The sequence below is a fragment of the Vipera berus genome (assembly GCF_964194415.1).
Source record: "Vipera berus genome assembly, chromosome: 5".
NCBI lineage: Eukaryota > Metazoa > Chordata > Lepidosauria > Squamata > Viperidae > Vipera > Vipera berus.
Genome location: NC_138207.1, coordinates 24454728 through 24471646, shown reverse-complemented (window position 1 = coordinate 24471646; position 16919 = coordinate 24454728). Strand labels below are relative to the sequence as shown.

Here is a 16919-nt window from a genome sequence, read left to right as displayed (position 1 = left end):
GCCTGATTTTCACAGTAAACGGGGCGACTTCGCTCGAAGACCGCGTGAAGGGGTGTCGGTCTGAGTTGCAACCACGCATTTGCGCGAACGGGAGCTTAATCCCAGCGCGCCTCATAACGCGCCCAGGCTTTCTAACACCTCAGCCTGCCCGGCGCGAGTTATTAACGAGTTAATTCGTCAGCGCGCAGCCGGTTAGTTCTTCTTCCTCCCCTCCCACAACAGACGCGCACACAAACACACAGAGACACAGAACAGAGGCTTGCGCCCTTTAGCGTCCATTTGTTCTGCCCCTGCGTGCGTGTGTGTGTGTGTGTGTGCGTGTGTGTGTGGAGAGGAAGGGGGCTCCGTTTCCGCGGTGTCGGCAGCCCCGCAAAGCGCCTCTCCAGAGGCTGCCGCGCACAAAGGGAGGGAAAAAACCCGCCGCCCTCGCGCGCTTTCCTGCACGCTTCCTTAAAAAAAAAAAAAAGGGCGCGCGCTGCACGTGCCGCGACGGAACCGCCTCGGAGCCTCCGGCGGGTGCAGAAGCCCGGCTTCGCCTCCAGCCAGGTTGAATCCTCCCGCCGGGGGAACCGGGGGGGGGGCGGATCTGGAGGAGGCGTGGCCTTCCGTAGATGCCGACGGAGGCTGGAGGGACGTTCTCGGTGTTTGGGGAGCGGGGCGGGATTAGCGGCGTCCAGACTCCTCTTGAGTTCTGCGGGAACACGCTTCCCTTGTCCAGCGGGGGGTTCGCGATTCACCTGGCGGTGTGTGCCTGCGCTGATCTGAGCCCCGCGTGAAGGCAAGAAGATTAGATGCCGCTGCTTTACCTGCCCTGGAAAGAGGCGGGCGTGAGCTTTTTTTTCCGAAGCGGTGGACCAAATGGAAGGTTTTTCTGTCTAATCGCAGGGGGAGGAGGGCGGGGGGGGCGGGACGGGGGAGGGGAAGAAACCTTCGCCAAGGAGGAGGAAGAGGGAAAAGCGCATCCTCTGCCGTTTTCATTTTTTTTTTCATTTTTCATTTTTTTTTTTTGCTCTGGCAAGTTCCGCGCTTGGTCTGCCTATTGTAGGTTGCTGCACCAGCACCTAGTCACTTTTGTCGGAGCACACCTCGGGAGGCCTCGTCGAACCGCGCTGAGGGACGGAGATCTTCGGCTCCCGCGGTTCTAAGCTTCTCAAGCAGGCGAAGTTTTGTTTTTTGTTTTTTGTTTCGTTTCGTTTTGTTTTTCCTTCCCAATTTGAAAAGGAAGGCTTCGCGAGAGAGACATGCAAGTCTCCATAGCGTGCACGGAGCATAACCTCAAGAACCGGAATGGGGAAGACAGACTGATCAGCAAACAGACCACCACCGCTCCGAATGCGGTCAATGCAGCCAGAGCAAAATTCCGGACAGTGGCGATTATCGCTCGCAGTTTGGGAACCTTTACCCCTCAGCATCACATATCTTTAAAAGAATCCACTGCGAAGCAGACGGGCATGAAATACAGGTATGGCAAACCTTTCGAGTCTCAGGGCGTTTCTTTGCCTCTCACCATCCCGTGCACCTCAAAGATTGTTAGCGACACATAAAAAGTTATTGGCGTACAGAGTTCTTTTCCCCCCAAACAGGAAACAAACCCTGGGATCCTTTTATTTAGAAATGAAGTCACCCCCCAAAAAGTTTGAATCCTTTAGAAATCTTGTGCTTTGGGTTCCAAATTTGTGGTAATATTGGCTGCCTCCCGTAACTGGGATTTTGGTCTTTGCAGCCTCAGATAAGTTTTGGTGATTTTTGTAATTTTCACCGAGTAAGTGTTTCGATGGCTTTCCATTTGTATTTAGGGAATTTGGATTACTGAATCACATTTGAGGATCTGCTCAGGAGAAAGTTTGCCTCTCAAGGCACCTGCTGGGTTGTTCAGAAAAGCAATATCTGTTAAACTCAGTTGGATGCCCTTTTTGCGTATTTATTTATTAACTTTATACGCCACTCATTTCCCTTTGGTATTCTGCTCATAATTAACTTCCTATCTACAACAGAGTAGGATTTGTTTTGAGTAAAACGTTGAAGGGAATTGTGTAGTACAGTAAAGTAATAAGTGTTTACCTGCAGAAGTGTTATTTTCTCAAAAGAAGTCAAGGAGAAGGCAGTGAAGATGGTTGCTGAGTGAATTCTGAGATTCACTGTATTTTATACCGATTTTAAAACAGGATGCTTTTTTTACTTGATAAAAATGTATTTAATGGTGCAGTCAGAATGACTCCTTTGAGAAGTCGTTTATTTGGCATTTGAATGGTTAGTTCTTGAATACAAGAGGACAAAGCACTATTCCCACACCTATCATAAGCAGAGTTGTTGCTTTGTCATCAGATCACCTGCTGAATTTACTGCAGTAACATTGTGAATGGTATTGAAGGTAAGTTCTAGATGCCAGTTTTAATTCCACTGAGTAAAGAAAGTCGGGGTTTGTTAGGCAGGTTTGTTCAGAAGTAGACTCTGAACAAATGGTGCGCACCATTCTACTTCGAGCCCTACAAGCAGGAGTATATCCAAAGTATTGCAGCTCTAGGTTTCGTTGGCTGATGAAGATAGCGAAAGCTTTCTTCTTATAATTTAATGCATGCATTTGCAATGAAAAGCACAATTTACAGCGGAAGAAGTTAAGGCGCTGGATTAGAGCAGGAAAAATGCAGGTTCAAGTCCACCCTCAGCTGTGGAAGGTCGCTAAGCAGACTTCTTTCAGGCAGTCACACTCTTTAATTCCATCTTACATGATCAGGCTGTTATGGGGGAAATTAGAGAATATGACATGGATCTCACCTTAGGGATTTCTCTTGGGGGAAAAGCAGGAAGTAAATCTAAGACATAAGTTAAACCAAGTTATCAAGAGAATCAAAAGATCTGATGCATCTGTTATTGTTTTTAGATGGGATGTAGTTCTGTCGGCACTTTATATAAAGGGTATTTCATCTTTTCCAGATCACTTCAGTTAGGTTTGGCCACATATTTTATATAGCTAGCAGAGCTAGGATGTTATATTGGATAGAAGGCAGCAAAAAGATACCCCATCCATCTCCAATTTGTTTCTTTGTATATCTCTCTCCTGTATTATTTTTATAAATAACGTAAGGTGGTGAACATATTCAATATATTTGTCTCCTCCTATTTTCCCCACAACCATAACCCTGTGAGGTGGGTTGGGCTGAAAGAGTGAAAGGTTCAGGATCATGCAGCTGACTTTCATGGGTAAGGTGGGACTAGAATTTAAGGTCTCCTGGTTTCTAGACTGGTGCCTTAACCGCTGGATCAAACTGGCTCATCAATAGACCATCTGTGAGAAGAGAGATCTTTTGTTTCTCTCTAACCCCAAATATTCTCAGATGTAAAGTTCATGCAGTCTATCATGCAGAAAGTTTGAGATACATTCCTTGCCATCTCCATGTAGAGCTTGAAAAACATCAAGTTAAAATCCTGGACAAGAATTGGAAGTCAGTTATGATAGTGTTGAAATAAGTGAGTCAGTGGTTTGATTCATTAGGCAACTTCTTGTTAGAGCTTAACTTTCACAAGTCTATAGGTAGTGATATTCCCACTCTTAAACAAAAATGTAACACTTCAAAATGAATGGTATAAAGAACAAGGAGGTAGGTCCAGGTCAAGGATGTAAATGGTGGCTATCATCAGATGAATTGTAGAGCTCTAACTTTCTTCTCATTTAAGATACATTCCATTTTCCAAAGCTATCTTATAGCTATTTGCAGAGTGTTCTGAAAACCATCTATCATCTTCTTATAAATTGTACTATAAAATGTTTTTTAAAGTTTTGGAAACATGGTAAAAAGTTTTTTTAAAAATCTCCAGTGAGTTATGGCTGATTATGTGATATTACACAATAATATCTTCCTTTCATACTTTGAATATCCTGGCATTAACTAGGAAACATTTTTAGTTCTTATGAATTTTTAACCTTCATCTTTTAAAGTGTTTGTTTATACCCTAAATAACAAGAATCACCATGTTATAAACCTCATTGTTCAGAATTCTTTTGCTAGCCCTAGAAATGTATGAAGGATGTCTATGCATTGCTCACAAGCTGTTCCTCCTTTGAACTAAAAATAACTAAAAATCAAGACATAAAATAAATAAGAATACCCTTTGGTCAAAGAAATGCTATGAGACATAGAAGGACAAAGTCACCTGAATTATGCAGTGTTTGCAAGAACATAAGAGTTTTGCTGGGTCAAAACACATTCTTATCTAGTTCAACATTTGATATCACATAGTATCCAATCAGAAATCTGGAAACTTAAATCACAATCCAAAGGGAATCCTCTTCTGTGTTGATGTCTACTAGGTGTAGTTATTCAAGATACTATATAACTATATCCAATTAACTAGCCCCATTTTAAAACCATATAAATTGGTGGCCATTATATTCAATGGCAGTGAATTTCAGAGCTTATTCATTGAATAAAGAAGTATCTCCTCAGACTTTGCCATGATTAGGTTCAGTTGATGATTCTAAGTTCTAGCATCCATATACAGGAAACACCCATGTACTGTATAGTCCATATACATATCAGGAAAATATATTAGATACATTCTTACCCACGTTGGATCTTTCTTCAGTTTAAATTTTATAGATCAACTATGAACTTTGGTTGGACTTCAGCTCTCCATCTTGGAATGTTAATGAACACATCTGGAGGGAACCAGATTGAACAAAGTTTCAAGTATTCATGAAATCAGTATGGGATGTAGATGACTGCTTGGAAAGTCAAGACAAAAAGCATCACGCTAAGATTGTTAACCAGACTTCATTGTATACACCATACTTATTATCTTATCTGCCCTTGTCTATCTGCCCTGAGTCATCCACGTCATAGTTGTCCCAATGATGCTTTTTCACAAGGCAATTGGACTTTCTTGTTTTTCTTTGAAGATGTTTTGCTTCTCAACCAAGAAGCTTCTTTAGCTCATCTGGCCTTGCTTTGTTTCTAGAATTAATTGAAATGGAAGTTTGTGATCACTGTGTGATCTAGTTGCTTATTCTTGACTTTTCAGCATATCCAAGAGTTTTGAGACTAAAACTCTTTATGAAGAGCTTGAGATAAAAAATAATTTTGCATTTAGCAATTGCTCAACAATCAAATTGGAGTTGGAAAACGATCAAGATCTACGTAGGTAGGACTTGGAGAATACATGAACTTCCAGTTAGAAAAGACCTAGTCATTTATCTTACAGAATCATGGTAAACATTTACCTTTTGATAAGTAAAATTATTAGATATCCTGCTTGGGGCTGAAAGCTGTCTTACGATACGAAAGGTCCCTGTCTTTCTAAAGTTGCATTATTGTCATTAGAATGTTATGATAAAAGTATCTTTTGATTCTTGCTTAGGAAAAAAAACCTAAATATCTATAAGACTTTTTAGATAACACTTTTCAGCAGAATATGGATTTTTTTGCCTCATTATTTCACTATTTCATTATTTTACACTATTTTGGCTCTACATCTGGTAGACATTTTTTCTAACTGCTACACAGCTGAAAGGAACAGCCCTGTCAGTGGTTTTATATAAAGACCACGGACGAGATAACTATTATCTAATACAAAGGTTGAGCAAATAGGAGATGCAGTGAGGGACAAGAGGATCGTGAATAGCAGAGTTTTGCAGCAGATCACAGATAAGCAAGAAAAAAATATTACTTTTAGTTTTCATGGAGTTAAAACACTCCAATGAATTCAAAGCACTACTAGATTTAGTAGAGAAGAATTTTTTTTCTATTTAAGATTATCAGTTATAAACTTTTATTCCTCATAAGCTGATTTCTAGGTGCATTTTATCTTTATATGACATAGAAGTCTGAGCTGGAAAGCAATTTAATGTATCTGAGACAGAAGGAAAAGATTAAGTTCACACATTGCTTTTAAAAATATCAATATCTTACTGCATGCTAAGAGCCAGTTTTATCTAGTGCTGGGGTCCTCAACCTTGGCAACTTTAAGACTTGTGGACTGCAACTCCCAGAATTCCTCAGCCAGTGTGTCTGGCTGAGGAATTCTGGGAATTGAAGTCCACAAGTCTTAAAGTTGCCAAGGTTGAGGACCCCTGATCTAGTGGTTAAGGCTCTAGGCTACAAAACTAGAGACTGTGAATTCTAGTCCTGCTTTATACATGAAAGCCAGCTGGGTGACTTTGGGCCAGTCACTCTGTCTCAGCCGACAACATCAGGCTTAAGTGGCACCTGGTCAGTCAACTGGTCCTGTCTCAACCAATGGATCAACAATCAGTGGATCTGAAAAAAGCAGACCCTGCACCTGTGGTAAAAATGCTTGTAAGTTTTAATATATGCACATATATGTACTGTATGTATATAATTGAATGCATTAATGTACTTCCTCCATCTAATGAGCAACCATTAAAAGTGTTCCTGATTATCAGAGGCAGCTGAGTTGTATTGAAATGTATTCAATTCGTTGTGTTGTGGATATATTTAGGGACCTCTAAAGAAACCAATCAGCAGGCCACAGCATTCCACAATAATATGGATTGCTGCAAAACTACTCAGCCCATTTCTTACAGTATATGAATTTTCATGAGATTTGGGCCTTGCACCTGAGCAAGTCAAAGATGCTGCAGTTGCTTCTGGGTTATACTGCAGATAACATACCAGAAACACATATAGTAGCAGGATGCCTCGTAGCATTGGTACATATTGAATGGGGAAGCAGCTCACAGGCATTGTGCCTTAGTAGATATATACACCACCTCTTGGCTGCACAGAGGACTCAAACTTCAGAATAAGTTTACCTTGTCTAAGGTGGCATTAAACTTGCAAGAGTCTTGAATTTTATTCTGTGTGAGATGACAGCAGTCTGACAGGTTAGTGAAATTTTTTTTGTCCTAGCCTTACTCACGTTATGGTTCATTTAATTTATGGCCCAGAAATGGTCTGTGTGCTTGAATACTATTTTACCAAGTTCTGCAAATTTTTGAAAAAAATGTTTGTTTTGAAATGTGTGGCAGAGGTTGGGGAAATTATTTTTCTACTTTTTTAAAAAAAAAACAACAAATTAGTGCAATATATTCCATCCTTCTCCAATTAATCTCCTCTTAATAAAATATCTCTTTAAAGTATTGTTCTACTAGTATATTCATTCATCCCTCGTTTTATAAGCTCTTCCATGTTTAGTAAGTTCTTTCTGCTCTGGATTCTTCCATGGATAAATAAAATCATAATACTGCTACCTCTGTCTATTGTTATTGACAAATTCTGTTGTGCCAGAGATAACTAGGATATTAAGAATAGCCTTTCATTGAGTGGAGTGAGCTGATAGATGCCAGAAGATCAGAGAAATGATAAGACATTGGAGGATATAATTGCATTTGTCTCACAATTTGTCCCGCAGGCCCTATCTTTGCTGCTTCAATGTTAAGAGAATACAACTATCACAATGTATTTAGACTTATATACCGCTCCATAGTGCTTTACAGCACTCTCTGAGCTGTATACAAATATTTTCCCCAATAATCTGGCTTCCATTTTACCAACCTCGGGGGATGGAAGGCTGAGTCAACCTTGAGCCAGTCAGAATTGAACTCCTGGCTGGGGGTTGAGTTAGCCTGCAATACTGCATTTTAACCACTGTGCTGCCACCACTATGTATATTAAAATCACTAATATACACTAATATTATAAACATGGATTATGGGTGTGACAAGGTAAGGTAATATCTTTGATAATGAGATCTCTTGGTCCAACCATGGAAAGGAAAAATATATATCAGTTGCTCCTGAAGCCAGATGAAAATCAGTTATAAAGGATATAATGTCATCATAGTGGAAGTGGAATTTTATGGTATTTTTCAACTTACCTTTGAAACAGTTTGGATGCACTCAGGTGCTGTGTTGTACCTAAAGATACTAGAAAATGTTTGGCTTGAAGCAGAAAATAAAGGAAAAAGGAGAAAAGTACCCTGAACGAATGATTAGTAAATGTAGCAATATTAGAAAGTAATAAAACCTACACAAAGTGGGCTTCTGATTCTTAAGCCACTACACAAATGGTTAATATAAGCTTTTAAAAGAAAATGTAATTCAAGAATTCAATTATGCTATCATGAGAGTGATAATGTGACTCTTCATTGTCCTTTTCTAGTGGCTATTAAAATCTTTTAAACAGATGCAATTATAATTTGTATTATTTACTAATTTATTTAAAATAATAAAAACACTGCAGTAAATACAGTAACTTTCCAATATTGTGAAGTGTGAAAAGCGTACTTTTGAATCACATTCATCTTTTTATTTCATGTTGTGTACCTTTGTCTAATGCAGCTTATCTTGAGTTTGGCTAATCTAAAGAAAAGAAGAAATAGGGGAGACATGAGGGGGCCAGGTTGTTCACCAGAGCACCAGAGGGAAGGACGAGAAACAATGGCTGGAAACTGATCAAGGAGAGAAGCAACCTGGAATTCAGGAGAAACCTCCTGACAGTGAGGACAATCAACCAGTGGGGAACAGCTTACCCCCAGAAATCATGGGCGCTCCATCACTGGAGATTTTTAAGAGGAGGCTAGACAACCACCTGCCTGAGGTGGTATACTGTAGGTTCTCCTGCTTGAGCAGGGGCTGGACTAGAAGACCTCCAAGGTCCCTTCCAGCTCTATTCTATTCTATATCAGAAATACCAGAGTTCTCCCTTTGTATTTTCCTGTTACATTTTAAAGGGCTGTGAAATAATAGCACTATGAGTGACTAGTCCACTATAGAAAAGAGGAGAAACTGTGTTGATCCCAGGATGTGAAGCAATGGTGAGTAGGAAACAGGTCAACCCACATATTCTATGGAACAAGAAATAAATTGGCTCGGCAGGAGTCCCAGTGCAGGTGATCATACAGGTGCAGCACAGATTCTTTTTTGTTTAAGGGACCTAACAGGAATCCTTGTGGGCAATTCTTCAGTGACAATGACTAACACAGTAACAATCATCACAGAAAAAGCTTCTTCCTGCTTGTTGTAAAATTTACAACCATAATGTGTGAATCAAGGTGCCCCATGTTTATCTTAACATTAGGGTAGTTTGGAATAACTTTGGGGGGAAAAGACACTTTATAAATCACAGTTTTTTCCTAAAAATGCATGCATTTTTAATTTCACAGACATCCTTGAGTTCATTCTTTTTTAAAATTTCACAGTGCAGCTTCCGTAACTGTAAGACTAGTTTGAGTTAAGTAATATTTGCATTATGTACCATCAGACTAGGTAACTTTCACAAAATTTGATTTCATCAAAATTTGATACTGAGTAGTATTTTTTTTAAAAAAAGGGTGATTATATTTTCTTTTATCATTAGTTTAAATTAAAGCTCTTCTGTTTTCTACCATATCAAAAAATTTTGTATGTTGCCTCATTCAAAAGTAAAAAATGCTTCATTTGCACAGTTGTGATTCTTCCCAAAAAAAAGAAAAAGAAAAACTCTATGAAATTGAGAGTGAGTGATTTGTCTAAGATAGTTTGCTAGTTAATTGTGTAGGTGAAGACGTGAATGGGAAAATTTAGATTGGTGGCTGAATTTCTCAACCAATTCATGTGGATTAATTCAAAAGCTTTTTATTAGGACAGTAGGAAAATTTTCTTCGTTCCATCTCCTAATTTTGATGAATCGTTTAAGAGCTGCTAAGTAACAGTAAGGGACGTGGTGGCTCAGTGGGTTAGGATGCTGAGCTTGTCGATCAGAAGGTTGGCAGTTTGGCGGGTCGAATCCTGAGTGCAGCGTAACAGAGTGAGTGCCTGTTACTCGTCCCAGCTTCTGCCAACCTAGCAGTTCGAAAGCACGTAAAAATGCAAGTAGGAAAATAGGGACCACTACGGTGGGAAGGTAACAGCGTTCCATGCGCCTTTGGCGTCGAGTCATGCCAGCCACATGACCATGGAGACATCCTCGGACAAGCGCTGGCTCTTCGGCTTTGAAACGGAGATGAGCACCGGCCCCTAGAGTTGGAAACGACTAGCACGCATGTGCAGGGGAACCTTTACCTTTTACCTAAGTAACAGTGGCTTTCCTTATTGCCACTCTGCACAGAGACCTACTCAGATTTCTTGAAATCAGCATCTTTGAATTTGAATACAATACTGTTTGGACAAAAGGAAGCTGATTTGGAGCTCTAAAAATGTTACCTAGTTTGGGTAATGCAAGAAAATAACCAAGTTCAGAGCTCTGAATACTTGAGGAATATTTCTATTTGCACTGTTCTGGTTCACAGTTCATATTGCATATAACTGTATTTTTTCTGCTTTCAATGCGATGCTCAGAAAAGAAATCAATTCATCAGTGTCAAAATATCTTTTAAAAATGTGACTGTGGGATTAAATACATTTAGAAAAGAGTAGCTGAAAAATGCATACTGAAATATTGTGGCACATTTGTGTTCTTAAAATGGAGATTAGTACCGATAGGGTAGGAAAGATTCATGAGTCAACATAAAGAAATACAAATGAGCGAGCTTTTTATTTGTGTTAAAATTGCTAATCTAATTATTGTATAGGTATGTGGTGGTTAAAAAAGAACAATAATTACTTGAGAGATGAGGTAGGAGAGCAAATGTAAATTTTTCAAATTACATATCAGATATGAATATATCATGATATATACATATATCATGAAATTTGTAAGTCCAATATTCAGTTGATCAAAATGTCATAACTTGTTTCTTTCCAGCTCCTTTTATTGCCTGCAGTATGTTTGGTAAAAAAAAAGTCTATGTCTGAATGTACAACTCAACATTATTTTTCTTCCAAACATACGGACAGTTTAATATATCAATTTATGTCTATATCAAGAGAAATGAAAAGAGAAAATAGGAGGGGAAAAAGCACTCAATATTGTCAATATTGTCTTCTATTTGTGAGCCTGTTATTAATTCTTTAAAAAAAACCCATGAGATCACTTTATACAAGATGTAAGGTTATCTGATCTTGTTGAAAGGCACTACTTAATTAATAGTTTTAAAGGCCTAATACACTGTCATCCATAATGCCACAGGCAAAGACCCACCAGGCATTTAGAAATACAATTAGAAGTCTGAAAAATCTGTATGAGAACTGACATTGTCCAATCAAAACCCAAACTTCTAAGATATAACAATCACCTGTTTGCCCTCTTAGAATATCTAGGAAAGCATGGTTTGGCTTTTTTAAAGCATATCAAAACAAATATATCTCTTCATTAACAAGGGAAATAATTTGAAGCCAGATAAAAAATTAACAACCGATAAAGTAAAACTGATTGATTCATTAATCTACAACAGCAATGAACTTTTTTTAAAAAAAAATTCACCCATAATTCTGAAATTTGCAGAATACAAAATGCAGGAATGTGAAACTTTTTCCTCCAAGGAACATTATTGGTAAGCCAAAACCCACCCTTGAAATGTAGTAAATGCAGCCCATGTCATTTAATGAAAAGTATATACAGATAGTATGTGCTTACATTCCACTGCATGTAACCCTGGTATCTCAAATATTGTCCTTCTGACTCATGTTACATTCATAGGAAAGGACATCATTCCAGCAACATGGAATTTAAAGCTATAGAAACAGTAAATTTGATATATTTTCTTTGATATATTTGATATATATTTGATATATTTTCTTTTCAAATATATTTGATATATTTGATAAATTTGATATATTTTCTTTTCTGAGTTAAGCTGGATCCCTGTAACATTGTGCACACTTCCATGCAGATTTCTTGGTAGTCATATAGAAAAGATTTGCCACTTCTTATCTGAGGATGTTTGTTTTGCTTTCCAGTCTTGTCTACAGACCCTGTTTTAATGGTCTCCTATCAAAGTACTAATTAGGGTTCATTCTGCTTAGTCTCCCAGCCCAGAAGACTATTCATTCATACATTGCTATTTGCTAACATTTCACAAGCTACTTATATTTAATGGTAGAACACCCTTCCCTCTGGTGATGGGAAAAGCAAAATCTAATATATGATGTGGATGTTCCACATTATTTGCTGAACATGCTTTTTAATTTGAGGGACAGCTTTGGGAATATGTGCAGTTGTATATAACTCTGGCATGGCTACTTTGAAGATGCAGATGTACGTCTGGTATAAAACACGAAGGTCCCTTCATATGAATAAGTCACATTTTATCTGAAAAAGTAGAAAAATTGGGAAATAGTTTTTTTTAAATTATTATAATACCATAGAAGGAAATAGTAGTCTTCCACTAATTAACAGAATAACAGAGTTGGAAGGGACCTTGGAAGTTTTCTAATCTAACCCCCTCTTCAGGAAGGAAACCCAATACCATTTCAGACAAATGCATGTCCAATCTCTTCTTAAAAACTTCCAGTGTTGGAGCCAAATTGTTCCACCTATTAATTGTTCTTACAGTTAGAAAATTTCTCCTTAGTTCTAGGTTGCTTCTCGATTAGTTTCCATCCGTTGCTTCTTGTCCTGTCTTCAGGTGCTTTGGAGAATACCTTGACTCCTCTTCTTTGTGGCAACCCCTGAGATATTGGAACACTGATATCATGTCACCCCTAGTCCTTCTTTTCATTAAACTAGACATACCCAATTCCAGCAACTGTACTTTATATGTTTTTAGCATCCAGTCTCCTAATCCTCTTTGTTGCTCTTCTCTGTACTCTTTCTAGAGTATCAACATCTTTTTTACATCATGGTGACCAAAACTGGATGCAATATTCCAAGTGTGGTCTTACTAAGGCATTGTAAAGTGGTATTAACATTTCACTTGATCTTGATTCTATCCCTCTGTTAATGCAGCCTAGCATTGTGTTGGCTTTTTTGGCAGCTGTAGCACACTGCTGGCTCATATTTGATTGTCCACTAGGACTCCAAGATCTCTCACAGTTAACTACTAGTGGGTCAAGTACCACCTATACTATACCTGTGCATTTGATTTTTCCTGCCTAAATGTAGAACCTTACTTTTTTCACCATTGAATTTCATTTTGTTAGATAGCGCCCAATATTCATGTCTGTCAAGATCCTTCTGTATCTTAATCCTATCTTCTGGAATGTTGGCTATTCCTGCCAGCTTGGTGTTGCCTGCAAATTTGATGAGTTCCCCATCTATCCCCTCATCCAAATCATTGTTGAAGATGTTGAGGAGTACTGGGCCTAAAACAGAGCCCTGGGGTACCCCACTGCATATGTCCTTTTATGTAGATGCAGTTCCATTGATGACTACATGTTACGAATTCATCTGGTGGTGATGTCTAACCCACATTGTTCTATCTTATGAAGTAATAGGTTGTGGTCTACTTTATCAAATGCCTTGCTGACGTCCATGTAAATTGTATCCACAGCATTCCTCTGGTCCACTAATTTTGTCACTTGGTCAAAGAATGCAATAAGATTTGTCTGGCATGATCTGTTTTTGACAAACCCATGTTGGCTTTTGGTTATGATTTTGTTTACCTCTAGGTGTTTGCTGATTTGTTGCTTGATTATTTTTTCCAGAATCTTCCCAGATATTGAGGTCAGGGTGACAGGCTTATAGGTCTGTAGTTTCTTGGATCTATTTTTCCCCCTTTTTTTGAAGATGGGAACTACATCAGCCCTAACCCTGACCCTAACCCTTTGGTAGTTCTCCGGTGCTCCAGGATCTTTGAAAGATATAGTTCAGTGATTCTGAGATCATGTCTGCCAGTTCCTTCAGAACCCTGGGGTGCAATCCATCTGGTCCTGGTGATTTGAACTTGACTAGGGTAGACAGGTGCTCACTTACCATTTTCTTGCCTATTTTAACTTGTACTCCTAATCTGTTTTTTACAGTACTGTTTTTGATAGGTTGGACTGTTTTTCCATTTTGTGTAAAGATGGATGCAAAAACGAGTTAAGCAGTTCTGCTTTCTCCCTGTTGCTTGTCACCTTCTTGCCACTTTCTCCCACTAATGGACCAATCATTTCCTTGACTTTTTTCCTGGTTTTTTACATGTTAAAAGAAGCTCTCTTTTTTTGTTATTTCTGACTTTTGTCACAAAAGAACCACTTAAAGAAATCTATAGCAAATGGAGTTCTGGATCTTAATCTCTGGTATCTCATTTTGACCTAAGTAGATACCATTATGATATGTTTCTTTCTGAAGTTGTAGAGCAGATACTTTCCTGTTCAGGCTTGTTATTTTCATAACAATGGTAGATAGGTTGTGGATATTGGGAGAATAATTTTCTCTCTCTCCTTTTTTCCACCATGACCGTCCTTTCAGTATTCAATGAAAATTGTTTTTATACATATGTATTTCCCTTCCCTGTTTTGTGCATCAGAGCATCTGGCAATCATTGAAATAGCTTGCTTCATTTACAACCACATGGCCAGACTACGTGAAGTACAGATCAGATGGGTGCAGTTTTGAAGATCCATGGTTCCCCCAAAGCTTTGAGCCCCACTTCTTAAGAATTTTAAACTAGAGTAACTACTGACATTTTGCCAAAAGTATTTGAATTGTATTTGAATTGCATTATCAAAAAGAGAATGAAAACATCTTACTTAAAATGTATATCTTTAGATATAAACTACCTATGTAATAAAAAAGCACAGATTATGCAGAGGGTGGTAACAATTTGAAAACCCAAATGCTTGCAAAAGCCCAAAACATTATTAAAGGAAAAAAAATAGGAGTAGAGGAGAGACGTGATAGCATAGAGTGATTAAAATATTGAATAGGGAGCACTCACCAGTTAAAAAAAATGTTGTAGATTATCTTACTGTAGCAGTGAATTTGAGTTACATTTTAAGGTCCAATGATGGCAGATGTTTTTTGTGAATCTGAACCTCCTTCATTAGATCCATAAAGCTAGTCATCAACTGTGAACTCTTTGTGAGTTTTGTTTGAACTGATTGCAAGGATCTGTCTGGAGTTCATTACTTATGCATATTAAATGCTTGTTCCTGATAGTCCAGCTGAATATAGGGAAATCTCATTTCACTGCTCACTGAAATCACCTTCCCTATGGCTCTTGTTAAAAAGTGATTATTAGATAGACTTTAGTAAATGATTCAACAAATCTTTTTGTCTGAATCTATGAACTTTCAAATTACAATCCTGACTCTGATGTCACTCATCACTCTGCAGGTGCAATTGACATCTTGCTACTTAGTGCTTTGAATATCCTGAACTGAAAAGATTTTCAATGGATTATGATCATGCAATTCATCTCTCAAATAAGTTAATTATATAATTGCAGGCAGGAACCAGTTCAAAGCAACATACAGTTATATACTAAGCAATTCTGATGAAATTGCAGGTATATTAGCAGTTTCTGGAGCATTTATTATGGTTGGTTGAATAGTCAGCCATATGTTTAGACTGGATTTGGCATTTTAATTAACCTATCAAATCCTTTCCAAGAACCTGGAATAGACAGATGTTGTTTGATAATCTTAAAAGTGTAGTCACAAGATGTAAGCTGTTCCAAGTAAAGAGTTTTTGCAACTAAGTGATGTTGATTTTGTCAGTGCCAGTGGAGTTCAAGTGATGGTTCAAATGTTTTGAGATTGTACCCAGGACACTTATTACTATTGTTGTTATCTTCTTTTCCCATACCGTTCTGTTTCTATTTGCAAGTCTTTGTATTTAGTTATCTTCTCCAGTTTTTTCACTTCTGTTCTGCTGGCTCCAGGTACTGCAGTGTCTACTATCCAGATTTTTTCTGTCTTTCTTATCAACAGTTGTTAAGTCTGGAGTGTTATATTTGGCAAGTGCTTTTCTGCCTGAGTTCTAAAGTTCCCAAGCTCTTTAGGTTTTCATTTTCTATTACTTTGTCTATTTTGTTATTACTTATAAGCGAATGGTATTTCTTGCAGATTTTCCAATGCACCATTGTTGCTACTTTGCCACGTCATTGTAGCCAGTATGTGCAATCTTCTTGCAGCAGTTAACTAAGTGGTCCACTATTTCTTCAGCTTGCCAGTGCATTTGAGCCGTGGTGGTGCAGTGATTATAATGCAGTATTAAAGGCTAACTGTGCCGACTGCCAGCAGTTTGTTCCTGATCAACTAAAGGTTGACTCAGCCTTCCATCCTCCTGAAGTTGATAAAATGAGGAACCAGATTGTTGGGGTTAATATGCTGACTCTGTAAACTGCTTAGTCAGGGCTGTAAAGCACTATGACACAGTATATAAGTCTATGACACAGTATATAAGTTTAAGTGCTATTCCTATTTGCATACTGTGTATTTTCATTTTATAATTTTGAAAAATACATCACTAACTAATAACAATTAAATGCTTTGGCTGCTGTTAGAATTGGACAAGGTTTTATTGATTGTTTCCACTAAATATACTTAGTGTTTTAACCCTATAGGAATTTTTGTTTGCAAAAAAGAAAAGATTTAATGGATCTCTTTATATGTCTTTAACCTCTATTAGCAGACCAACCCAACTGGGAAAAGAGTGTGGATGTAATGACTTTTTTGCCTTAACTTAATATTCATGTTTTACTCTGAATCGTTGAATGGAAACTAAGTTTTATTTAGGCTCAATGGTCTGGACATGGATGAAAGTGAGGTATAATAAGTGATCAAAATTAACATTAAGTGGATGAAATTTAACTTCTTTAAAATGTATATTCTATCCCAAGGATAATAAGCGCAATAAAATTCTGAAAAGTTTCATAAGAAGCCAGGTCACCCTCAACATGTCTTTCAACTTGAGGATGTGGGCTGAGGACTTTAGATCTCAGTATCCATCCATAAATCTGAGCTTCAGAAAGTGCAGCAACCTTTAAATTCAGAGTTAGAAGCAAGTAGCATTGAAGATATCAGCCCTTCCAGACTGCTTTTGATCTGGATTAAATACTGTAAAGACTGATTTAGGAACGGGAGTTTCTTCTATGGAATTTTTGTCTGCCTTGGACATTTTGTAGGGAACTCTCCAAGGTCCTAATACTCCGAGACATTAGTACTATTTTGTTTGCTC

The 16919-nt window shown here is 38.1% G+C and overlaps 1 protein-coding gene across 2 annotated transcripts in view; it reads left to right on the top strand.

Moving 5' to 3' along the window:
- Window positions 1–654: 654 nt before the first annotated feature.
- The window catches only part of KCNAB1 (potassium voltage-gated channel subfamily A regulatory beta subunit 1), a gene marked incomplete at its 3' end in the record, with an annotated part of 153852 nt that continues 137587 nt past the window's right edge, over window positions 655–16919 (top strand). For both annotated transcript variants that reach the window (XM_081328750.1, XM_081328749.1), the window contains exon 1: window positions 655–1462. In XM_081328750.1, the coding sequence (XP_081184876.1) occupies window positions 1242–1462 (221 nt within the window). In that variant the 5' untranslated portion in view covers window positions 655–1241. The remainder of the gene's footprint in view (window positions 1463–16919) is intronic.